At 36.2% G+C, this 27,848-nt stretch overlaps 1 protein-coding gene across 4 annotated transcripts in view; it reads right to left on the bottom strand.

Annotated features, from left to right (window-relative positions):
• Positions 1 to 27,848, bottom strand: part of LOC132111562 (glutamate receptor ionotropic, delta-1-like) — a 299,116-nt gene that overhangs the window by 37,374 nt on the left and 233,894 nt on the right. For all 4 annotated transcript variants that reach the window (XM_059518965.1, XM_059518966.1, XM_059518967.1 and 1 more), the window contains exons 5-6: positions 11,076 to 11,129; positions 5,624 to 5,797 (exon numbers count right to left, since the gene is read on the bottom strand). In XM_059518965.1, coding sequence (XP_059374948.1) covers positions 5,624 to 5,797; positions 11,076 to 11,129 — 228 coding nt within the window. The remainder of the gene's footprint in view (positions 1 to 5,623; positions 5,798 to 11,075; positions 11,130 to 27,848) is intronic.

Raw genomic sequence — 27,848 nt, 5'->3', positions numbered from 1 at the left:
ATTTATTTATTATTTCATCTGACATGAACAACACGGACCAGCGCACAGAGGCGCACTGTAAATGGGGCGTTAAAGATGCGCTAAAAAAACAGCAAAGTATGTTTATTCACATGTTGTTCTCTCTCTTAATATGTGCACGAGTATAAATGTCAGCAGCATCATATAGGCCTTAAGGTTTGCAGGTTGTCAGGTAAAAGAAGAGCATATTGATGCAGTTCACTCAGTCTTCTATTTTATTCTAACCGTTACTCCTGACCAGACACCTCCGTAAATATTTAGTTTATATGTAGAGTTAAACTTCAACTAAGTGTAATGGTGCAACGAACAAATATTTAGTAGTGCGTAAGTTGTAACTTAGTGCCCATTAATATCAAAACTAGGCTAAGTTTTAACTAATATACAGCTGGTGCAACCGGCCTCTGGGGTTTTGATTGCATTCCAACATAAAGGGTGAACTTCCACCACCTACCGGACTTGAGTGTGAAAGCTCCTTTTAAGTTCTGCAAAAGATTGTGATTACAGAAGAGTGATACATGTTTGGAACAACATAAGGGTGAGTAAATGATGACAGCAGTTCAATTTTGCAGTGAACATTGCCCTGTATTCTAACAGTATTTCTAAAGATCCTAAATGGTTTAAGCACAATCCAATTGGCATTTTTTTTATATTGAAGCTTATTCAATGCTCTTATGTCTTGTGTGGATATCCATTTAGTAATTTACAAAAAACAGACAAAGACAATTTCAAATAATCATATAAGCATATTTTCTTGGCTTTGTCAAGTTTTTATGATGATTGTTATCAGTGTTTTGTTGTACGTCAACACACTTAATCCCTAATAAAGGCATCTATGCTAGAGTTTACATCAGAGAACAATGCAAATCGTTTGACTTTGATGTAAATGGTACATCATAATGGGGTTCTGAAATTTACACTTCAACAGGAAACCAAAAGTACAAGCATCCACTGACTAATTAAAGGTCCTGTTGTACTTTTGGAAATCCATTTCGTATAACTACTTTATTGCAAATTAAAACGTCTCTTTTCCTCAAAACCATTATTGTGCATTGCTGTCTTTCAAAAGCTCTGTCAGTTTTTCCAAGTGTGTAGGCGGCCTAAGCCTAAAACATTTAAAACAGCAGCTTAATAGGGCTGAATGGTACTAAAAATTGTTCTCTAACTTTGTGAAAGACAGACTGAGTGTGTGAATGTGTCTGCTCGCTCCCTCTTTGAGACAGAGAGCAAGAAGAAAAGAAAGAGCGCTGCAGGAAATTTTTGCATGACTCTGCTCCTGCAGAGAGCAGCTGTCATGCTGAGAGACACCTGGAGAGAGAAAAGACACCCTGAACGACAGCACTGTTATCGTCAAGGAGACGAGAGTCCGGGGGCCGCACGGCCAAACTCAATGTCCCCTCAGACATGTGATCCTGACAAAACAACACACTTATGAGCAGATCAATGTGGAGAGAGAGGAAGAGAGAATGAATGCAAGACTGTGAGAGGAAAGAATGTAAGTGAGGGATGCTGGGAGGAATAAAAAAGTCATTTTACAATGAAGATTACATCTTTATCCACTCTCTTTAAAAGCTGTCTACAAGAAAGATGAGACTGCTTCACTCCTGCTAGAGTCAAGACTGCACACATGAGCGATGAAACAAAACCTTTGCTTTCCAAAACCCTTTACCCTTTTCAAGCGGAAGAAGGAAGGCAAATAGGGATGAATTTATCCGTCTTGTATCCTTTCATCCAGTTTGCATCCCTGCTAAGGTTGACAACTGGCCAAGATAATACAGAATCATTCTGTATTTACGGGAAAGAACTGCATTTAAAATATGACATGCAGTTTGTCCTGTATTTTAGCATCTTCCACAATAACAACTGGATGCTTCAAGTTTCAAGTGTCAAAAGAAAAGAGATTGGAATAGAAATCAAACTGGTAACGATAGATGTGAAATGAGTTTACTCTTTTTGTCAATGGGGAAAAATGAAAGGACAAAATCAATTCCCACCCTTCTTTTTTTTTCGCTCACGAAGCCGTTTCATTTGGATATACAAAAAGACAATCGCAATTCCTCATGATGATTTTAATTAATTTATCACCATTTCTGGTTTAAACTAATTTGCACTTGTTTTGTGAATCTGGGTAAAGCTATGACTTGTTTTTTAACACTGATTCTGGTCACACTTTAGTTTGGGAACCAGTTATCACTATTAAGTAACAAATAACTATAACTTTGCTTTGAACTCCTAATTTGCTGCTTATTAATAGTTGGTAAGAGATGTTAAGTTTAGGTATGGGGTAGGATTAAGGGATCTAAAATATGGTCATGCAGAATAAGGCATTAATATGTGCTTTATACTGTAAGTACCAATAAACAGCCAATATGCTAGCAATGTGCATGCTAATACATGTTTAGTAAATAGTGGGAATTGTCTCCAAAAACTAAAGTCCCCAAAACTAAAGTGTTAACCTGTTTTTGTACTTGCACAGTATAATTACTTCAAAAACTCTTAGTCTGTATAATGATGTCTAAATACAAAGCAGTTAAAAATTTAACTGTTCCTCTGTTTCAAATAGTTTAGTTTGACAAAAGATGCAATGAAGTTGTAAGCCAGAATCAAAGCAATAGCATCTCTAAAGCATTTTTAGCACTTGACTTTCAGTCAAGCAAAACTATATACAGGCATAGCATAAAACTGTGACTGTGTTTCATTTCAGTGTACTACATGGTCAGCTTGCCATCATTAGTTTACTGAAATCTTAAATGTCATATGCGGTATAAAGAAATGGAGAGCATTCCTTATTTGCTCTGCTGAAGTTGGCAACCCTATCAGCAACCTTTCTCACACTGTGGTTATGGTTGTCTGGGTTTATAGCCAAGACATGATCTATTTGCTCATGTAAGAGTTATGTGAATGCAGAAAATGCTAATGTGCCCGTGACATAAGATCACATAATTTCGACCTCTGAGGCTCCTCATTTGTCCCCTAAGTAGTGAAGTGCCTTCAGTACGCCCTGCCAGATGTCCAATTAGTCAGACATATCCTTGACATGGATTCAAGGCTTTGAAAGCCTTGCAAGACTGTGGATTTATGAGTCAAAGTCTTTTCCGCCCGCAAGTGAAACAAAATATGCTATCTGTTTAACCAATGTAAAGCAAAGACTCACACAGTTACTACTAAGTAATAAATAAAATGCATCGGTGGCTTTACTTCCCTGTGTGCTTCTGTGTGACTGTGAGCTAGATGAAATGATTCCTAACACAAGAATGACATGTTTTAAAATCAGCATGTTCCTCAGTGAAAACTGCTGATATCAGAGTGATCAGGATGTGCTTTTAAGGATGTGCAATTTAGGCCACAAAGAGGACTATAAGGAAGCTGTCTGTTAGCATTCACACTTATCTCAATGTCAGTTGCTCAGCTGGCACAGGCGTACATGATTTTAAATCAGCCCATTTTCTCATAGGCTTTTTAATTTCATTCTCCTGCTCTGTAAATATCATGTCATTGAACACTCTGCAGGTGCAGAAGAATGACAAAGAATAAAATAAAGAAAAATATATATACACATTATTTCATTTTTTATAAACAATACCATTCCCAAAGGTTTCCAAAAGTCTCATATGCTCAGCAAAGCTGCTTTTTATTTCTCCCCAAATACAGTAAAAATAGTTATATTGTGAAACGTTATTACAATTTAAAACTTTTTTATTTTAAAATGTAATTTATATCTGTGATAGCAAATTACTCTAATCTTCAGCATTACATCATCTGACAAAAGTAATTTTAATATGTGGATTTGATGCTCAAGGAACATTTCTTATCATTAAAAATATTGAACACAGTTATACTGCTGATTATTTTTATAGAAACTGTGCTAAACATTTTTGGGATTCTTTATTGTCAATATTGATGAATTTAATGTGTCCCTGCTGAGGAAAAGTATTAATTCTCACACACACACACACACACACACACACACACACACACACACACACACACACACACACACACACACACACACACACACACACACACACATGTTTGTATATGTACAGTATGCATATATATATATAGATATACTGACTCTAAAACTCTGAACCAATAGTGTATATAAGTATTTTATGTTACTTACTAAAAACTATTTTGTCAGAATTTATAGCTACTTTTAAAAGACTATGAAAAAATAAATGTAAAATAAATAAATAAATAAATAAATAAATAAAAAACACTCAAAATTAAGGCCTATATGAGACACATATATACATAGAATTGGAATGGCATCCCTCACTCTAAATTAATTCCCTACACTCCATCTTGCATGTTGCATCTTGCATCTAGCATTTCTTAGCACTGTATTTGCTTGTAGAAAAAAAATCCATCCATAACAAAACAACTGCTACTATGAAGAAGACAGTCCATATGTTACTAAACGTCTAATTGTAAACATTTTGAGTATGTAACAATTTTGATGACACAAGCTTTAAATCTAAATGTATTAAACAAAACAACAAAATTGATATATCAATTAGACGGATAAAAGCACGCCACCCACAGAGCTTTAATTTAGCATTGCGTAAACTGTCAGCATGGTGCATGGAGACCCTTGGCCCGAGGGCTCAGTATCACAATGCCGCAACCTCTTGAGTTAATTAAAACAGCCAATCTGCCACAGCACAGATTCAATCTATTACTCTTACTCTTCAACTTGCACTGTATCCTTAGCACCAATGGAGGGATGAGAGGCATGCCTGCGGCTCCTAACATCATGCATATCTCCTCGTCCTTTCTGTAAAGAACTCATTTGTCGTTTTGTGGTGCTGCTTTGGCATTAGCTGGTAAGTAACCCTCTTTCCTCATGAATTATTGAGACAGTGAGCCCCAGAGAAAAGACACATGGATTTGCCATCTGCTAAAGAAGAAGGAAAATGGATTCTAAGACCCAAACAAGGTTTTCAAAAGAGCCAGAAACAGATACTGTGTTTTAATGTTGTGTAAGGGAGGGGAATGTTTTCACAATTACATTGTAATTTGTCAACTAGTAAAACCATCAGGGCACAGGCAGCTAATCTGAATCACTTGTTTTGAATTAAGATTCTAGAAAAATTAAGTGATACAACAAAGAAAATAAACCCGACAATTACTGCAGTCATTATGCAATCTTGCATATACTTCTAAACTGCAAATTCCGTCTTGAACTATTGGAGTAAATCTCACTAACACAGTGCAATGAACTCTTGCTGCAGGATAGCAGCTGCCGTGTATCTTAAATGTGCTATGAATACAAAATAACCTTTAGCAAAAGGCCACAGAATTGAGATTTCTAGCTGTAAATCATTCTGTTTTTTGCAGTTCATTGCAAAATAATTTATTGTCTTGCAAAGCTAGCAATTCTGGTCTACACTGACAGGAAGAGACTGTCTGAAGCAACTGACCAATGTATTTTTTGTTTTTATGTGGCGGTTGCAGATTTATCTGAAATAGATTATACCACAAAAATAGGCCATCTGATGCTGAAACTGCACTAAATGACCTGAACTGACCTTGACCTGTCTATCTATTTCAGATGAATGAGTGTGAATTCACTGCACTCTGAAAAAAATGTTGCTAAGACACGTGCCTCAAGAGACTGCAGGTACCCTTCCTGTGGGTCGCAAAGCAGCGAGGAGATGCGATGGTTGTTCCTCATGCAGCGGATGTTGGTGTCCCTCCACAGGGGGAAGATCTGCCGGATCACTGTCATCCGGCCCAGAGCGCTGTGGACAAGCTCCATGATCTCCGTGTCACTAACCTCCTACACTCATAGACACACACACAAACACATACATAAAGGGATAGTGTGAACACAGATATATTAACCGATTGGCACGGTCTTTTGCTGGTCTCCCAAACTGGTTGTTATCTGACCTACAAGAGTCTAATACCTCTGCAAAACCAACAAACTAAAATAAGTAAGGATATTATAAATAAATAACAAGCTAGAATACCATAATTACAATCAGCATGCATTGTGTGATAACCATGGAGACGATCTGTTGACAGTTCTTCTAAATATTTGGTAAAATATGTAACAAAGAGGGTTTTTAAATATTTTATTACACATCATTATTTAGTCATGTAAAGACTAAAATACACCAAATAAACACATGATTCTAAAACACAAGGCATCCTACACTTGCCAATTTTGTACAATAAATGACACTAAACAAACACTAAATGACTGCGGATCACACACTAAAAGACTTTAAAATAATTCTGAACACAACAAACTGGTGCAAAAACATATAATTCATTGATTGGAGATGCAGAGCAATGAAAACAATAACAATGAAAACAGGCTGGAAATTAATTTGCTGATGTCGTGATAACATGATTTGTGGTCTCAAAGAAAAAAATGCATTATGTGTGTGTACATGAAATTATACAAACAATGAATAATCAGATATAAATGTTAATAAAGAAAACTATTTTAAGAAAACACAGCCGTGGGTTTAAAAAAAATGCACAAAAAAGCTAATGCATAAATGGCTTGCTAGTTAAAGTAGAAGCAAATATCAGCATCAAAACATATCGATCAAACGTCAGAAGTGCTTTAGCCTTACTAAGAAACAAAACAAAATGAAGGCCTGTCTGTTTAAAATGTAAAGCATATAGTTTAGTTCATAGTCTTTGAGTGCAATTTATAAACACACACTGGAATAGCTCAAGCCTCAGGGAGTTGAGAACTGAAACCTACTCTCTCAGTAACATCCAGGAATGTGACGTGATCTGCAATACTTGATTAGCTGCAAACAGAAAAATTCTTAAAGGAATATGTACAATAAATGCCAATATTAAAATCTGTTAAATAGTGAAAGCTGTCTTTACAGTCACATTGGATCAATTTAATACATCCCTGCTGAAATTTTTTTTTATTAATTTTAAAAAAAGTATTACATTTAGAAGTAGTGTCTGTTTTCTAAGAAACAACGAGTTAATAATGAGATTTTGATTCACTGACCTTTATAAATGGAGTATATTCAGTCCTTATAATTACTTTGATCTTATAAAAAATCTTTCTATAATCTTGGCAGCAGTCTAAACGTTGGTGTTTGGAAAATAAATTCAAAATAAATAAATAAATAAGGTAGTAGGAGAATATGCTGAGTTCACAGTGCTGAGACAACTTACAGTGTTGAATGCTGGGAGTTCATAAGCAACCTCCAAACACATTAAATCAAAACAGGCCAGCCCACCATGTAATTGATCTCTGATACATGTCCCTGGTGAAGGTATTAATTATTCATTTATTCATAAATATAAAGCTTTTTACTGATCAACTGATCAAGGTGTTAAGTATAGTCAGGACTTCTGATGTCCCTGTCTGTAATTAAATCACCGCAGATGTTTGAATCCCTGAACATGCTGCATGAAGCCTGTCATTTAATTAAACTTCAAAGACTTGTGAAAGTAAGAGAATATTCTGACATCTATTAAAGGTCAGAACCCTGAATATAACTGAAGACACATCTGTACAGGAGACTAGGCTTAATGAAACGACATGAATGACATTAAAGGGATAGCGGAGAATATTTAATATTTCTTCTCTCAATATTTTATTTCATTTATTTCCAGTAAAATTATTTATTTAGCACTTGTTGTTTTAATCATTCATTTGCAACTGGACTTTGTGTTCTTAAATGAATGAACTACACTAGGCATTCTGCCATAACCTTGATGGATGAAAACTGCAGAGGCTTAAAGGGTTAGTTCAGACAAAAAAAGAAAATTAAGCCATAAATTACTCGCCCTGAAGTCATGCTAGGTGTATATGACTTTCTTCTGTCAGACGAATTCAGCTGGAGTTATTTAAAAATGTGTCTTTGATCTTTCAAGCCGTTTGATGCAGTTTAGCGGGTGTTGTACTCCATCGGTTCATGAGAAGTTTCATAAAAATCTCATCCCAAGTGTCTCAAGCAGCTCCGGGGGTGGAACAAAGGCCTCTTGTAGCAAATCGATGCCTTTTTGGTAAGGGAAAAATCCATATTCAAAACATAATAATCCCTTTAATCTAGCTTGCGCTCACAGTTGTAAATGAAGCAGTTCCGGGGGAAAGAAGTGACCAACATGGAAACCCAGCGAAGAGATCAAAGCAAAACAACGGTCACTAATTAGAAGTACAAAACGAGGATTTGTACAGAAAAATGTCAGAGGATTTCAATATAAGCCAGGAGGAGACTGGTTTTTCTTTGCTACAGTAAGGAAACTTTGATTCCTTTGCTCCTGTTAACAAACGTTGGTTTTCATGAGACTTACATGGTTTTGCATGCGCAGCACTGACAGTCAAACTGACCTCAATTCCTGCTTCCGTTTTACAACAGTGAGTGTAAACTAGATTAAAGTGATTATTACGTTTTGAATATGGATATTTTTCTTACAAAAACAGATTGATTCGCTACAGAAGGGCTTTGTTCACCCACCCCCTGGAGCCGTGTGATTTTTCAATGGATGAGCTTTTTATTCAACTTCTCATGGACCGATGGAGTGCAACACCTGCTAAGTTGCATCAAGTGCCTTGAAAGATCAAAGACAATTTTTTAAATGACTCCAATTGAATTCGTCTAAAAGAAGAAAGTCATATACACCTAGGATGACTTCAGGGTGAGTCATACTAACCCTTTAATTTGTGTTCATTGGTGTTGTGGTGACCTTCATGTGTGTGTTGAGGAACAAGCAAATTACTCAGCTTTAATTCAGAATAAGGGATAAACAGAAGAATCACAGCAATGTGACCAGTGGCGCCCCCAGAAAATGTTAATAGGGATGGCCAGATGAGGCCAAAGCAAATCTTGGAGTAGCACATCAAAATAAAGAAATAAAAAATTAAGGGTTTGAAATATTGACAAATATTATATCTCTGTGATTTCTGGGATTTTATAGATAATGATAATTAGACAATATTTTGCTTAGTGTAGTATTGTGCTGATATCTTATTTATAATTGTGCTGACAGCTGACTCTTAAATTTTTTATTTGTACCTTTACACCATTTTTTTTCTAAAAAAGTGCACCATATTTTAGGTCAAATACTTGCATTTGGGCTGTTAACAAGCAAATGCAACCAGTATCAACAAAACTGATCTTTGCAATGCAGAGAAAAGCAGAAGCTGCATCTGAAGTGCCATTTACTGTAGATGTTTTTACACACTGTTTAATGCAGCTCTGTGGGACATGAAATACTTTAACGTGCAGTTACAAATGAATAAATAATGTTTTGATATTTTAAACATAAAACATTGAAAACTGATGTTTGAAATTATTTAAAAAATAAAAAGGTACCTTAAATGTGAAATTAAATCTGTTCAGATTTGAAAAGTCATGTAGTGTATTCCAGCCTTTAGTCCTGATCCAATTTCATTGTATTACAGAGTGCACCTCTGACATTCATAATTTTTGCATTTGCATTTTTTTTAGATGTGTCCGAATGGGATCAAATACCTGCATCCATGTTCTATGGCAGCTTTTCTACTGAAAAATCTTCTCAGAACAGTGAAAGCTCTTATAGCAGGTAAGGGATGCTTCTTCTCCATGTGAATGGTTTTGAAATCATATTTGATTGGCCATGTAGTGTAGATGGATACAGAGAGATAGACAAAGCTTTTTGAATAAGCTTGTAGTGTGCTGTAAAATTTTAAACTCGAGTATGACTTTGTCATATTGTCAGGTAGTCCAAGAGAGGCAAAGTAAAAGCAAAGTTCTCTTTCTCTCTCTCTGTGCATATAAAGACATTGTCTGATGCTTTTTTTGTCCTATTGTGTAGAAATTTATGTTGGTGTCAACACATCAAACAGAATCACAGAGTTTTTATTCCATTCAGCACAGAGCCATGGTCTCTGTCTTACTGAGTACCAGTGTTAATTTTGACAGGCATTTTTGATTTAGTCTTAGTCTTTATCTTGAGACAAAAATGCTTAATAGTCTTAGTCACATTTTAGTCATTTGAGTCTTTCATAGATTTTGGCTAGTTTAAGCAGATGAAAAGTCATTGCATTTTTGTCAACTTTTAGTCAAGTTGCAGTTTATTTTTACATTTATTTTGGTAGCTCGTCTTCAAACAAAATTAGTCATACATTTCTCTCTTTAGACCAACTTAATTAAGCTTATGAGAAATTTGAATCAAGGATTGAATTTGGAAAAACTTGAATAAATTATGAGAATTTTCATCTTTAGGTGAACTATCCCTTTAACAGTAGTGAAAAGGGAGCAACTTATAATAAAAAATATAGTTGTTCATATATAATATATTTCATATATAATGTATATTTTTCAAAAAGAATCAGAACAGTAATTTTTCAGATACAGTAAGTTTACTAAAAATATATTTATTCAACATATTTTGTGGTTAACATTAATGATACACATAGGTACTAGGGGTGTTACTAGACACTTATCCCAGGAGACGAGACACGAGACTGGGTTCACGAGAACAAGACCAGACGAGATTTTTAGACTTTTTAAAGAAATCCTCAATTATGAAATATATAGGGAAAACTTTTATTCAACTGAAAAACACACTGCAAAAAAATGTATGTGCATTTTGAAATCAACTTTATGAAATTACACTTATATTTTAATGAATTATATGCAGCAATAAACAATGTGTAAACTAGAGCTGCAAGATTCTGGATAAATTGAGAAACATTTTTTTTTTATATATAACTTTTGTAAAGACTAGGCTTTCTTCTTTCGTGAAGGGGGTTTGGCGTCACGGTATCTATGTTTCCAAGCTAGACTCTCATTTGGTCTTGCTTCCACATCCAGTTTGTCCATCAACAGAGTGAGGGAGGGAGAAAGAGAAATAAGGAGAGCAAAACTGTGGCTTAGAGTCATGCCAGTGCAATAATCCACTGTCAGTTTTGCTCTAGCATGGTGACAGCATATTATAAACTGAATGAGAGATGTGCCACATATCAAACACTGTAAACTGAATTTGGTCTGTTTTCAGGATCTGGCTACTGACAGTTTCCAGGTCGATCCCTCTTTTCTGAAACAGATAAGAATGAGTAATGAAACTTATTATGAATATGTGCTTACCTCATTGGCATACACCCAGTGACTATCTTTGGATGCTAGATTTGTTTCCACTGCCTGCAGAAAACAAAAACACAAAAGAAAAAATGACTGTGATGAAAATATACAAATCTTCTTGGTGTGCATACAAAAATTATAAGCTCAACCATTCTCCTTTGAGAAGTAATGATACTCTATTAAAAAAAATAAACATTTGTGAACAAAAATGAGAATTTCTGCTTCCTGTAGCAATGTAAAAAGAAAACTTTGCTTTTAAAGTTTTGAATCTTCAAACTAATGTTTTGAAAGTAATACTGCTATAATACACACACAGTAACAATAATAAAACTAATACAGCAAACGTATACAATGTTTTACAGTATTATTAAAAACAAATAATATATAGTATTTAATAATAATAATAATAATAATAATAATATTCTTATCAAAAGAAATGTTAATACATTTTAATAATCATTTTTGTCAGAAGTAATATGTGGACATTTTAAGCATCTAATTAAAGCGCTATCAGATTCTGATAGCCCAGATATCAGATTCTGTGATTTATGAGCTCCAGATTGATAAAAAATTGTGCACCAGCTAAAGACTCATATGCAGGCGTCTGTCAGTCACAATTCTTGCATCTTTGATACCAAAATAGAGAACAGGTGCAGCACAACTGGGGTCAGTGGAAACAATTTGCATTACACACACATGGAATGGCACAATATTAAAAGGATAGTCCCCCCGACCATCACAATCCTGTCATCATTTACTCACCTTGTATTTCTTTCTTCTGTAGAAAACAAAAGAGGTTATTCTGAAGAACTTTGGTAACCTAATCTTTTTTGGTTACCATTGACTTCTACCCTATAGACAAAAAACATAAAAATAAAAAACATAAAAAATATCTTCTTTTATGTTACACATATGAAAAAAGTTACACATGTTGGTGAGTAAATGATGTCAGAATAAATTTTTTTGAATGAACTATCCCTTTAGGTTATAGGGACAGTACAGAGTACAGAAATTCCTCATGAATGCAATCCCGTGGATAGAAATGCAATGAAATCACCACCTGTCCACGAAATGGAATATAAATTATTGGATATCTGGTTGTGAATCTTGACAGTGGCCACAGTGGAACACCTGCAGAGGGACAGACTGGCTTTCAAGTTTAGGGAGTATATATTGGACTGACTGCAGGCAATAATGAAGCGATAAGATCACAATACAGGAAAAAACGTTTCTTATCAAACGTGTCTGGGTTCAATATATGTGTGTATAAAGAGATAGTGGGAGTGTATTTTTATGTCAGACACAGACATAGCAAAAAAGGTAAAATTTCCTGCTCAGGCTGCAATTCAAAGTACACATCGGATGCTGGAAAATAATAAAACACAGCTGGAGGTTGGAACACTGCTTGCATGTATGCTTCAAAACAATGGAGACTGTGTTGGTGGTTCTTTACATCAACTTGAAAAAATATCAATCCAAAATCTTCTACTGAATAGCACTTGGATGCTCAGCACAACATATGCACCACAGTCCACATACAGTCCAAGAGAATGAACCACAGTCTTGAACTATGCTGGAAAGAGCAAGTGCATTGTAGCATCTGTAAAAACCACTTGCTTTTCAATCTATGCTTCCTGTTGTGCAACCAGTCAAACCCAGACCATAACATCATATTATTATTTGATATAATTGGTAGTTTAGGGTAATCCCCAAAGTCATAACCAAACTGCCTTGTTTTCTGCAGTATGTTACAAGGTGACTCTTTCCCTCTTGCTTTCAATACTGTAGATCTGGGCCCATATTCACAAAACATATTTGGGCTAGAAGTAGCTCATAACTCACTGATTTAGGAGAAAATCTTTTTAAAAAATGTGTCAGTCCTAAATTTAGGACTCCTAAATGTTTGCTCTAAGAGTAAAGTGTAAAACTAGCTCCTAAATCTGTCACTAAGATCAAACCACAAACTATCCTAAAATAAATGTTGCAGGTTATCTGCCTTGGAACATAAACATTTTAGAATCATTTGACGATAATATGTTTTTAAAGGGGTCATATGACGTTGCAAAAAAGAGCATTATTTTGTGTATTTGGTGTAATGAAATGTGTTTACATGATTTAAGTTTAAAAAAACACATTATTTTCCACATACTGTACATTATTGTTTCTCATTATTGACTCTTCTTAAAGAGGCAAACAGACAATGAAAGTGCTTGTAATACCAAGTTTTAGACATTGTTCAAATAAGTACAAGTTAGAAAAAGAAGGAATAAATAAAGAAAAAGTGTTTTATTTATTTATTTATTTATTTATTTTTACAATGAAGTCAAGTAGTTTAGAAAGAGATGAGTTTTCAGCTGCCGGTAGGAAGTTGTTAATAAGACTTATAAATAAGACTTGGAAGATCATTCCACCAGCCAGGAATGGTGAATGAGAATGTTCTGGAAAGTGATTTTGAGCCTCTCTGTGATGGTACCACGAGGCTTTGTCCACTGGCAGATCTCAGACTTCTGGAGGGGATGTAGATTCGTTATAGTGAGTGGAAGTAGGTGGGTGCTGAGCCTGTGGCTGTTCTATATGCAAGCATCAATGTCTTGAACTTGATGCGAGCTGCAACCGGTAGCCAGTGCAAGAAGATAAAGAGAGGTGTAACATGGGCTCTTTTTGGTTCGTTGAAGACCAATTGTGCCACTGCATTCTGTATCATTTTTAGAGGTTTCATTGTGCTTAATGGAAGTCCAGCCAGAAGAGCATTGCAGTAGTCTAGCCTAGACATGACAAGGTCCTGGACAAGAAGTTAGAAAGGACTAGAAAAGGACCTGAAAAGACTAAAAAAGGGGTTAGAAAGGGCCTGATCTTTCTGATGTTGTGCAATGCAAACCTGCAAGATCGAAAGATGTGGTCTTTGATGAGGAAATAGTAGAAGAGCCTAGCTGGATGGAGAAATCATACTGTAGAGTTGAAGTGACAGGGAAGACAAGAAGCTCAGTTTTGGCCAGGTTGAGCTGTAGGTGATATTCTTTCATCCATGCTGAGATGTCTGCCAGGCAGTCTGAGATCTGTGCAGCTACTGTTGGATCATCTAGTTGAAATTAAAGATATAGCTGTGTGTTATCAGCATAGCAATGGTAGGAGAATCCATGTGCCTGTATGATAGGACCCAGTGATGTCGTGTAAATGGAGAAGAGGAGGGGTCCAAGAACTTATCCCTGAGGAACCCCAGTAACAAGCTGATGTGCTTTGGACATCTCCCCTCCCCAAGCTACCCTGAAAGACCTAGCAGTAAGATAGGATTCAAACCAGCGAAGTGGAATCCTTGTGATGCCCAGTGATGAGAGGGCAGACACAAGGATCTGATGATTGACAGTGTCAAAAGCAGAAAATAGATCCAGCAGAATAAGAACTGATGATTTGGAATCAGCTTTTGCAATCCGGAGGCCTTCCGCGACTGACAGTAGCGCAGTCTCCATTGAAAGGCCACTCCTGAAACCTGACTTGTTAGCATCCAGTTTGTTATTCTGTGAAAAAAACAATGATATCTGGTTGAAGACAACTCTTTCGAGGGTTTTGGTAAAAGGTAAAAGTATAGGAGAGATTGCTTGGTGGATGGGTATGTAGTAGGATGGCTGGGGATGAGAAGTTTTGATATTTCTGCCTCAGTCAAGTGACAGAAGGAGAAGATGGGAGTTTTAGCAATGGGTATGGTTGGTTTGAAGTCGGAAGTCAGTTTGAGTGATGGAAATGTTACGCCCCTTACTATACTGTGATGCATGTCCCAGCACGACCAGACAAAACCAATAAACCATTACAAATGAGGGATTTGTTGCATCCAGTGGGGACATAATTTCGGATTATAATGATAATACCAGCGGTCTTCATTTCTTGTCCTCACGCCCCCCAGCTCTGCATATTTTGCATGTCTCTCTTTGTTAACGCACCTGATTCAGATAATCAGATTGTTAGAAGTTAGCACCGTGCATGAACTGTGTTCCAATTGACATGGTCCCTACATAGTGTTCACTGCTCCCTATTCCCTGAGCAGGGGAAATCTGTTGAAGTTTACTTCACTTCGGAACAGTCATTCACGAATTTGCACTGTGCAAAGTCTTCACATATGGACAAGTGTGACATCATATACCTCTGTAAATAAATAAAATTTAACATCACATCTCTGTTTCTATGCACTTTAAATGGAAAATATACGTTTGCGTCGAACTGAAATCATGGCGGAATAACCTCTGATATCAACTTCGTCTTCTTTCTTTGTGTGAACATTTTGGTGGCATTATACAAATCTTCCCACATCATGACATAGACATTGGGGCGCGTTAGAATGAGCCATTTTAGGAGGGCGTGGTTTAGTCTTAACATTTAAAAATAATATCTCTTTGGATTTGAGACTTTAGTATTTGCAACTTTTCAAATCTTCTTTATGCACTGAGAGCTTGTAACACTCCAAAGAGAAAGGAAAAGTTGAAATCACATCATATGACCCCTTTAAAAAGGTATCGTCTTTGGTTTGGGAGGTTATTCCAACTCCAGATTTTCCTTTGATTAAATACTTGTTTTCATTAACCAATTGGGCAAAATGAACAGCTGTTCTTGTGTCCAGTTTGGTTTTCTTTTTTGTTTGAATATCTTACTATCAGCCATGATTATTCTACTTTGTTAATTGACAGGCTGTTTATATGCATATTCACTATTTTATTTTTATTTTTTTATGAGAAGCATACAGGCTGACAATTAGCATATTACTTAATCATTTGTGAACATATAGTCATGTTTTGTAAATGATTAGTTAATCATCATCTAATCACTTGTAAGTTATTTATAACTCAATCTACAAAACATATAAAAATATTAACATATCACTTATTAATAATTTATGAACACATTGTTATGTTTTGTAAATTATTAGTTTATCATTAACTAATCACTTATAAATACCTTACAACTAAACGTTATTATAAAGTGTTACACAATGACTTATTCAACTGAAACTCCTGATATAATGTAGCTTTTGATCCCATCATTCTTCTTCTCAACCTTCAAAAAATGTATATCCCTTTTTGTACTATGACATCTTCAACAGCAAAAACTGAGACGTTATTAAGCAGAAAATGGGATTACTTCGTTCACCACCATAACTTTATATCATGAATCAAAAAGAGAACATACAGTGGCAAATGACCAAGCTTAAATGATAAATGAATTAAAAATGTGAGAGTGAAAATGTGTTTATAAGGCAACATGTAGACAAACAAAAATAATATTACTGTCCTAAAAAAATTAGAGATAGCATCACTTAAGGAATGGCAATCGAGACTAACTGCTAGTGTACTAGACTACTGTGCTGTGATAAAGAGAACAAAAGATTTTGTTATTTCTTCACTACAGCAAGACATGTTTTAAATCTGAGCTGGTGTAAACTAGTTTGTTTGGTAGATCACAACATTAAGAAAAGTGTAAAATGCATCCCAATTTAACTACATTAGCAGTTTAAATGTTCTTATATAGAATACAATTTTTTTGTGTGTAACAGAACTAAAACCAACTAAACCTAAAACCAAATTGCCAGTCAACAGCATTTAACAAATTCACACTTTTTGGTAATACAGTCATCCTGACAAAAGGAAAGGAGAAAACTACTTCAGGAGTAATCTTACGTAGAATGCAGATCCCAGCCCATCCCATACCTGTAAGTCTATATACAGTATATACACACACACTCACCGGCCACTTTATTAGGTACACCTGTTCTATTGTTTGGTGACACAAATTGCTAATCAGACAATTACATGGCAGCAAATCAATACATTTAGGCATCTAGATCTGGGCAAGACAACTTACTGAAGTTCAAACAAAGCATCAGAATAGGGAAGAAAGGGGATTTAAGTGACTTTGAATGTGGAATGGTTGTTGGTGCCAGACGGGCTGGTCTGACTATTTCAAAAACTTTTCTACAGGGATTTTCACACACAACCATCTCTAGGGTTTACAGAGAATGGTCTAAAATAGTGAAAATATCCGTTGTGGGGCTTTTGTGTGGACAAAAATGCCTTGTTGATGTCAGAGGTCAGAGGAGGTAGACTGGTTAGAGATGATAGAAAGGAAACAGTAACTCAAGTAACCACTCGTTACAATCAGGTTATGCAGAATACCATCTCTGAATGCACAACACGTCGAACCCTGAAGCAGATGGGCTACAGCAGCAAAAGACCACACTGGGTGCCGCTCCTGTCAGCTAATAACAGAAAGCGGAGGCTACAATTCGCACAGGCTCACCAAAATTGTACAATAGAAGATTGGAAAAACATTACCTGGTGTCAGACTCTGTCCCTTGTTCCAACATCCCACAGAGCTCCTAGACACCACAGACCTCGACTGGAAGTAGTCATCCAGTGTCTGGAGAGTGTCCGATCCCGAACCCCTCAACCGGCAGTTGTCGATAAAGCTGGCTGTTAGTATGGCAAGCCCAATGAACATTAATATGGCAAGCCGAAAGAACATTAATGCTGCAAGTCTGCCAGCCCCAGAGCTCCATCTGGTGCCTGCTCCTCGTAAGTGCCTTCCAGAGCACCATCAAGTGCCCGCTCCTCCAGAGTTTGCTCCAGTGTGGGCCCAACTCCTGAGCATAGCCCAGGAAGGGCTTCTGATCCCGAGTTAAGCCCAGGATGGGCTCCTGATCCCCCATTGTGTCCAGGGGGGGCTCCAGGCCCCAAGTACTGCCCTGTAAGTTCCTCCAAGTATTTTTGTTTGGGTAGTAGTAGTAGTGCTTCACATGTAGAGGCTGAGGCAGGGCCTGGGGCCGCAGGCTCGGAGGCTGCTCTGCCATAACTTCCCGAGTCCTCAGATCTGCTGTGGGCTCCCAAATCCTCAGATCCACCAAGGTGCCCCATTCAGAATCCCCACTGTCCCGTGTCTGTCCTGAGGGACCCTCCAGAGTGCCCACCACCCATTCACCATTGGATGTTATGTGGCGTGAGGCCACGGCCTCTGGAGGGGGCGTTATATCAGACTCTGTCCCATGTTTTGTGTGTGTTCAAGTCCCCATTTTGTTGATTAAGTTGATTCCAGGTGTTTTCTATGTTGTTTCATTGATCCCAGGTGTGATAAAGAAAAACACCTAACCTTTTCTGTGCCCCACAATCAATTAGCATATCATGTAGCTCAGCTAGCATAGTGTTGCCAATGTCATGGGTTTGTTTGCCAGGATTGATAAAATGCATCTAGGCAGCTTCCAGATGCATAAATGCAACAATAAAAAGACTATAATGCCCAATTCTGTTGCAAATTCACAAGTTCTTTCAGTAAAGGTCTTTCTGTAAACTCTGCACAGTTGTTTTCATTCATATTACATGATTTCCCAGGGTTGCTATGCCCTGTCCTCTGTACCTGTGTGCCTCAATAATACGTGCCCACTGCAAAGATGGCAAATACATGTGGCAAAGAAAAAAATAAATTTGTTCTTGGTGAGTGGAAGCACATATATAAAGTATACTTCTCTCAGATGGCAATAACAAAACATTTCAAAACACCTCCATAATTCAATTCTCACCGGCAGAAGAAGCATAAAGGCATAAATGCATCAGCTGAAGTGGATGTACAATTTGAAATGAAATCCAGCCTTCTATCTGCAGTGTTTCTCTCCTGATTCTCCTCATCACATAACCTGCCTATTTCTGAAAGAAAAAAAGTCTACTTCAGTTCTGCATTGATTTCAGCTTTGTTTTTATCTGCGTTGGTTTTCTTACTGCTGCAGATTGTAAGAAAGTGCAAATATTGTGTGGTGGTAAAATCTGAACAACACTAAAAAGGACAAAAACAAACCTAAACATGTCAGTTGCACTGGTGATATTTTCCCTCTGCTCTTCTATAATTAATTTGTTGAAGTTGAGAAATAAACAGCTTGTGAAAAAGGCTGTGCCCTTGAAAGATGCTGTGCTGAGATCAGTTCTCTCTTTCTCATCTGCAGATTCAAAAAGGCATAGGACAATTTCAAAATCTGTGGTTTTCCAGACAGGAAAATCTCATGGTCAATTTGAGGAGGAATATGTCTTATGACAATTTGATGTCTAAACTCACATTCACTCAGGATCAACACAGGAGAAAGAAGCTTTGCTTGATACATGGTTCCTCGCAAAAGAAGGCTTATGGCCTAAACAAATATAATCCATTGACTGAAAATAATATCATCAGACAGCAACAACATTGATAAGGAATGTTTTCATTATTTCCGACCCCATAAAACCAGACAGAAATGTGTACAAAGTGAAACTAGAGCGCTAGGGATGGAACGCAGTATCATTTGGGATGAAATATTGCTCCACACACTGAAACTCTCAGTGTCTGGTCAACGGGGAGCTATAGTGAGTTCTGATTGGCACCTTCATTGGTTTACTGGCAGAGCCAGGAGGATGGAGAGAAACGCACATAGGTACAAACACATGTCTTCTTTATTGCTGCGAGTGCAAGGTGAATGCATTCCCCACGACTCAGAAACATTTGTCTTCAGAATAATGCCCAACAAAGATTGCGCCACTGAAATAAAATCAATATGCACTACTCACAAAAGTGCATTTGCCAATTTTCGGCCAGGGGGAATGCTTGCACCGGTCATGTTCACCTCAGAGATGCATGGTAACAAACAAAACAAAACAAAACAAAACAAAATGAGTGTCAATATTCATTAGGTTTGTTAACAATACTTGAATAGGAACAACTTCCTGTGTTGTCTGCCTGCACCCCCCCCGGTTTGTTTATGTATCTACATGCATTTTATACGCATGACAGCATTCTGACAAAAGCAAAGTTCACTGGCAAAACACCAATAATCCTTGGAGACAAACGCTGAGAAAGTGTGGCTAGGCTTTTCCATTACTGACTGACCAAGTAAATTGCTTTCCATGCTAATAGCTGCAGTTTCACTTTTAAATTAAACCAGGCAATAAACAAAACATGAAGATACTCTTAAATTTACACAGTAGAATTAAAATAAGAACATTGTCTAATTTGCTTCTCTTTTTAATGACTACAGGGTGCTCCATTAAAGGCAAGCATTTAAATAATGGGTTTTTTATTCCTCAGGGAACGAAGAGTCGATGAAAGGAGGAACAGCAAGCGGGTACCCTATGTCATCACATGAAATATCACTGCCAGAGAAAACAAATAAACAGAAATCTGCAGAGAAATGATACTGCCACCCATGCAGCGCTGTCGAGAGCTGTGTAAGCAGGTGGAGGAGAGATGGAAACAGCCCTCTTATGCTTGAAATGTGGGAATGGACGTAATAAAGAAAGACTGTTAAATGGTTTTGATCAAGTGAATTGAACCAGGCACAGTCATAAAGCACTAACTAGGTTATCATCTCACTGTTATAACTTTGGGATCTACCCTCATCCATAAATATGTTCTGTACAGTTTTAAGTCTATCACACACTCTAATAGTTTAAATGATCTCTTCTGAACAGCCATAAACATGCTCTCTCTCTCTCTCGCTCTCTCTCTCTCTTTCTCTCTCTGGCTATGCCTCCTTCTCTAACCATCAATATGTGCAACAAACAATTAGCTGAAAGCCAATGAGAATTGATTCCCTGACACTAAGATTTGTGGGAGAGCAGGATGTCTTTGATGGTCCAGGATCGAGTTCAGACTCTTGAATCAAACACCTACTGACTGCTGTCAATCCTCAACAGCATAAACAAGAGCAAAACATGAAAGGGATCCACTGCAAATGAGTCATGCATAAACTCTAGACCATTATGAAAAACTACAGGACAACTCATTTTGGAAATCAATTCTCCCCTAGGGATGTGCAAAACTAAATTTCTGCACAAGCAACTAGCGGAACACAATAGAAGATATTTTGAAAAATCTTTCTATTGCTTACAATACAATAAATGTAAATGGCATTCAAACAAAGTCACTGAGTTAAATTGCATTGATGCAAAAAATTCTAAAAATCTATTTTATGTATACAGTAGAAGGAAACTCATTCATGGTTTGGAACAAAACGAGAGTAAATGATGACTAGTTTTCATTTCTGAAAATAAAAATGCAGATGGTATTTTAATATTTAGAGTACAGTGAAAGGTTTATTTATATTGTACAATCTAGACCCATTTACACTTTTAAACAAAAAGCACAGCATTACATAGAATTACATAAAATGCTTTTATTTTGATACTGTAATGAAGCCAAAATAAATGACCATATTTTGGCTTTGCCATGACAGGACTAAAATACATTTTAAGTATATTCAAACATAATAGTTATTTTAAATAGATATATTTCACAATATTGCTGTTTGTACTTTATTTTTGATTAAAAATGAAATCTTACCAACCCCAAACTGTTTAATGGTGTTACATGTGTAATCCTGGAAGAAAAAAATAGTTTACCTGAATAGTGCTTTTCAGAATAACTAATTAAATTATCTGAACCCATCCAAATAAGCAAATATATTTCTTACATTTAATTTTTACATTAAACTTAGACACTCTGACTCACCCCAACTCTATCCTTCTATCTTATGGTACTCTCATTCACAATGATGTTTCAGCATTTCTAATTCTATGCTGGACCTTGTTAAGTCAGATAACCTGTTGCTATGGTAACTCTGATCCAGGCTTGTCTCCCAGAGAGAGTGTTTAATTTTCGATGGAAGGCTTTAAACAGAGGCTGCTGTGTTCAAGGAAGCAACAGGTACTCATGTGAGTGAAAATGAGCATTACATAGGGCTTATTATTCATCTATTACATGAATTAAAATGTGATATCAATGTATTCAAAGCTTCATGAAGAAAAACAGAACTCCTCAGGGAACAGTGATGAAAAGGAAATCGTTTCCTTTATTTATTAATTAACTTGTGATGTGTTGACATGTTTAGCTTATTTTTTGCCCCTGGATTTCAGAATTTGCATGTATGAACATGTATAAAATACTGGATACTCAACCTAGGTCAGACTCTAATTAGGCCCATGAATCTAGCATACATAATACAAAGCATTCTTCCACTACAAAGGCCTTGATTGGATATTTGATCACACACAAACTCTCAAACTCCATTATATATTACAGATCATGTGTTAAAGTAGAAAAACTTCAAAGCTGCAAATCAAAGTACCTTGTCATCCTTTTGTAATGTCATCAACCATCTGATTTTGTCATACTGGAATGTGAATTCCAGACTTATCAATACAAAACAGCATAACAGTTGTAATAAAAAGTTATTAACTTTTGATAAAGTATGCTTTAAATGAGTAAACAGACATCTGTTGTTATATTGTGGCACAGAGGACAGTTTGCTATGCTTTTAGGGACCTGGACTCTAAGCCTTATCTGCAGTGGTTCTCAACCTTTTTGTCCAGAAGGCCATCCAATGTACAACACACTATACAACACAGGTCCCAAGAAACAACAGTATTGAAGGAGAAAACATTTTATGTATTTTGTTTTCTTTTTTTATTATGTATTTTTTTAAGTATTTTAATAAAAGAATGTAACAATTTTTAATTGACTGCATTCAAATTAAAACATATTTTAAAAACAAATAGTAAACAAATAAAATAAAAAGACGTTTACTCACAGAATACAAAGAATGTCCATTTAAAAAAAGAAAATCTACATGGTCAGTCAACATGAAAAAACATTTGCAACCCATTTTATTTCTATAATATAATGTATTTTGAAGAAACAGGATATTTATCAACAGGAAAAAAATTCACTTTTTAGTCCATCTATTAGGAGAAATGCACATTTCAAATCAGAATGCAAACTGGTTGTTGAAAATTAGAAAAGTAAAAAGTGTGACGGAGACCAAAAGAGGCTGAGGAAGGTTTTGATTTCGGTTTCATGCTGACTTTTTGTATGCTGCATGATCAAATCCCTTTTCAAAGCTGCAAAGAATTACAGGGAGAAAGAAAAAAAAGACACAGACACAAAAGTGTAAAAATGAGTCTGAGCTGCTGACATACTGTATAGCAGGACTCTCAAGCCCCTGAGAGTTTATGGTGTGTTTTGATCAATTCAGAAAACTCAAATCACTAGTGTACATTACCAGGCAATAAATGCAGAATGATTACTCAAACATCAGTCAGTTCACAGCTGTTGGATACTCAAGGGAAAGTGTTTCAAAAAACAGCCTACATTACAGCAGCACTCAAGCAATAAAAAAGGAAAATTTTATAATTCAAAAAAATAACTGTAAATTAAACCCACATCCTTAAACAGATGGAGGAATTTCAGATCCTTAAACAGATGGAGTCACCAGCTCTCAAACTTTAAGAAAGGTGAAACAGCACTGAAACGTGTGTCTGTGTGTGCTTATATATTATGTAAAGACTAATATGTTTAAAACAACTGATTCTGTGCCCACCCACAAATTCACATGCCAGTGTTCATGATACACGTGCCTATAAATGCACACATCTAAAGATAAAATAAAAGTCACTCAAATCTATTTTATGTTTGTAAGATATAGTGTTATATATCTATTAAGTAACAAAAATACTTTCTACAGGTGCAGGGTTGGATATTCTTAATTTTATTTTGATTGTGGGAGGCAGCGAGGCAGCTTCCTTTTGCCTGCTGTGACAAATGAAACAAGGTGAGGACTGAAGCAATGTGTGTGAGTGGCGTTGGAGAAAAAAAGCCTACTGCAACGTGCAAGACAGAATCTTATTAGACAGGAACTGAAAATATGCATATACTCTAAGAATTTTATTTATTTATTTTTTTTACAAATTCTGTCACTGTGGTGCTACTTTTTCATAAAGTACTACCATTTAGGTACTAATATGTAAATCAGGGTAAAAGTAATTAACTAAAACTGACACTAAAACATAAAATCTATGTTTATATAAACATAAAATACATTGTCGATCTGATCCTCTCTCTTAACCCTCTGGAGTCTAAGGGTATTTTTGGGGCCTGGAGAAGTTTTGTCATGCCCTGACATCTAATGCTTTCTTTTCAGCTCTCTAATGTCCTATTGCATTTAAAGCATTAAAAAGCCGATAAATATAACTTCAATTCATTTTTATTACATGTTTAGTTTTAGTGACTTTAGTGCATCAAGATAAACTACTAATGTCGCGTTTCCACTGCAAGAACTTTACCCAGGAACTAGGGACTTTGGCCTGGTACTCGGTGTGTTTCCACCGCAGGAACCAGGAACTAAAATAAAGTTCCGTGTAAAAAAATACCCCTCAGAAAGTCCCTACTGGCGAGGTGGTACTTTTTAGAAGTTCCGGAACTTTCGGGGGCGGGACTTGGGCGCTAAACATGCTGATTGGTTGAGTTCACGCAGCATTGTTTGGGTTTAACCACCATTTATTCGGATCATTTTCAAAATATTACTGTTATTGTGTCATGAAATGTAATTTTAAAAGTATTTCAGGCGAGAATGTAGTTGTTTAAAACTAAAATCTGTGGTTTATTTATAAAAACAGCGCCTATTTTTAAAATGTGTTTCGCCGATCCCGGAGACGGTGAGCTCCACGCGATCAGCAGGAGCTCAGTCCTCATGTATCTGCCGAGAGCAGTCTCACCTCGGCTAGACCCTCTGATGTGTGCCGCTGGCTTTGATGTCTCTTTAGTGGTTTAACATAAAATATAATTTTATACCCTGAAGAAGGCTGTTTGTGCCGCTACACGTGGGTTGGTTTTCCCCAATGTCTTTTAATTTCTAACATGAAATAGCCAGTCCAATAAAGGCTTTTTATAATTTTCTAAAGAAGAGTGCCTTGGATTTCCTTCTACTACATAAAATATAATTCGTTTTGGGTAAATCTAACAGGTTATCTTTGGTCTGTATTCAATTTATCTATATGTTAAAATGAAAATAAAAAAGGCAAATTTATATAATATTTCGTTTCATTGTAATGGCTGTATATCCCTGAACTAAGTACATTTCTGCAGCTGTTATTATGTTTAAATGAAAACGAAAGGAGGCAGTGGTATTTGATATCCTATTTCGTTTTATTGTAAATATACAGAGAGGAAAATTGCAGTAGCCATGGTCAGCTGACTGAAGTTTTCCAGTACGCTGCTGTTTGCAGATTTACCAGACCTGCGTCGTCGCGGACATCACACTCCCAAGTCGAATTCACAAAGTCTGGTCTACCGAGGATGCACATCCAAAATCAGCGTACTTTAAATTGAGAAACGCGCGCAGACCTGCATCACCAGACTATTTGCCTAATCTTCCCGGTACTTTACACCGCGGTGGAAATGCAGAAAGCAACAGGTCTGGGGGGAAAAAAGTTCCTGGGAAAAAAAGTTCCTGGTACAAATGTTCCGGGTAATTTCGGTGGAAACGTGGCATAAAAGACAACACACACACACACACACACAAAAACTTTAAATAAAATGAAAATGGAAAATATAAAAATAAAAATGGACTCAAAATATCAATAAAAACTCTTATAGTATCATAAAGATTTTTACTTTAGATACTAATACTTTATGCACCTTTTAGGGTTAAACAAAGTACAAAAGGTTTACCTTTTGAAAAGGTATGGCTTCATTTACATTTACTCACTTAGCTGACGCTTTTATCCAAAGCGACTTACAATTGCCACATATGTCAGAGGTTGCACTCCTCTGGAGCAACTAGGGGTTAAGTGTCTTGCTCAGGGACACATTGGTGTCTCACAGTGGATTCGAACCCGGGTCTCTCACACCAAAGACATGTGTCTTATCCACTGCACTAGCACCACCCATATATTCAATGAAAGCACTTTTCTTCCTAAGAGTGTACCTGTTAGTGATGTGTCGTTCTTGAATGATTCGTTCATTTTGAACAAATCTTTAATGTGACTCGGGAAGAACGAGTCATCTCGGGGAGTGATTCGTTCAGTCGCGCATGCGCATTATTCAATTGGTTCTGTTCTAGTAGTAGTGATTCACCTGTCAGTCAATGCAGTCTTGAGCCAGAAAGAGAATTGATTAGTTCATAGTTCGGGTCTATCGGGTTTTTGACTCATTCCTTAATCACGTGGCAGCCCCATACGCTTACCCAATTCAGTCTGAGCCGGAAAGAGAATTGATTAGTTCATAGTTTGTGTCTATCGGGTTTTTGACTCGTTCCTTAATCACGTGACAGCCCCATACGCTAAAACCAATGCAGTATGAGCCGGAAAGAGAATTGATTAGTTCATCTCATGAGTCTTCGGGTCGAGTCATTCCTTAATCACGTGACAGACCCATACGCTAAAACCATAGACAGTAAAAGAATGCAGTATTGAGCCGGAAAGAGAATTGATTAGTTCATCTTTCGGTTCATCGGGTTGTTCGTTCTTTTGTCCCGTGATGTGACAACATTGGCTAGATTAATTAGTTAATTTACAACTTTCCTTACAAATGGATGCGTTGTACTTCTTATTTATTATTATTATTATTATTATTTACTCTTGCAGTTACATGATGCATTTCTGGTTTCAAATAGTTGCTATTAATTTCTGTTATGATGTTACTTTTCCATAACACTGAATGTGGAAATAAAGAGTTGGTTATGCCTAAAATGTTGATATTTTTTCTGTCTGTTTGTTTGTTTGTTTTTGTTTAATTGTGCAGTTATTAAATCAGATTGTCTGTGTAAACCATACTTTCATAACATATGACACTTTATAAACATTAAAAAACACTGTGTACATACTTTTGAATGGTTGTTTATTGTTTATTTTTGTGCCAGAAAAGCTTTGTAACAAAGAGGACAACTATTCCAAAATAAATTAAAATAATAAAAAAGTAAATAATTAAAAATGAAATTAAAATTAAAAGATAATAAAGCCACAGGGTCTAATAACCTTAACAAATTAACTTTAAAAGTACAATATAAAAAAATATTGCACAACAAGCTTTGCTTTTTTTTATATAATAATTTAAAATGAATAAGTTTTAAAATAAATAACACTTTTGTGCCCAAATAAAAACTTTATATCAAAGAGGATAACTATTCCCAAAATAATTTTAAACCATTTAAATAAAAATAAATGAAAAATAAGAGATACTAAAGCTACGGAGCCTTATAACAATACCAAATTACCTTTAAAATCACAACAACAAAATATTGCACAACAAGCTAGTCTTTTTCTAAATAAATAAAAATAAATAAGCTTTAAAATAAATAACACACTGTGGCTATATTTTTAGGACTTGCTTTAAGGCATGTTTGCATTAAAAAAAAACAAGCTCCCGGACCTTGGGTGGGCTGAGTCTGTTTCTTCTACAGTATCTGAAATAATCTGCCCAGTTTTAGAAAAAAATTCTTTCAGATGGCACGGACTTGGGCACAATGCAAAGTCTTGTCTTTGTGACTTCAGAAAGGCTTTTTTATACTGGTGAACATCTCCTCCACCAGGCCAGAGGGTCTGATGTGTGGGGTAAGAGTGGCTCTGCAAGGTAGGCCCGCATCTCCATCATAGCATCTGAGGTCTTAGAAGAGGTAGCAGAAGGCCTCAAGCTTGCTACCCTCTCGTCAAAGTCTTCCCAAAACATGGCCCCTGCACTAGCAGTCACACCAGGATCTGAAGTACCCTCCTCACTCTGAGCTGGGTTAAAACTGTTAAAGCTGAAGTTATCATAACCTTAATGTTTTAAACTAACATTAATAATTCAAATTCAAAATGTTATTTGCTTTTAATGTATGTCATTATGTCCTTTTTGAGCAATCTTCTTATACATATATTTCACCAATATGTCAAGTCTGCCTAGGAAAAGCAATTATTATACCAGCAAACTCAAAATTTGAGTAAAAATGAACAAACTAGTCTATAAATA

This window comes from Carassius carassius, chromosome 31, assembly GCF_963082965.1.
Source record: "Carassius carassius chromosome 31, fCarCar2.1, whole genome shotgun sequence".
NCBI lineage: Eukaryota > Metazoa > Chordata > Actinopteri > Cypriniformes > Cyprinidae > Carassius > Carassius carassius.
The sequence above is the reverse complement of the archived record's forward strand: the minus strand, read 5'-3'. Positions and strand labels throughout refer to the sequence as shown.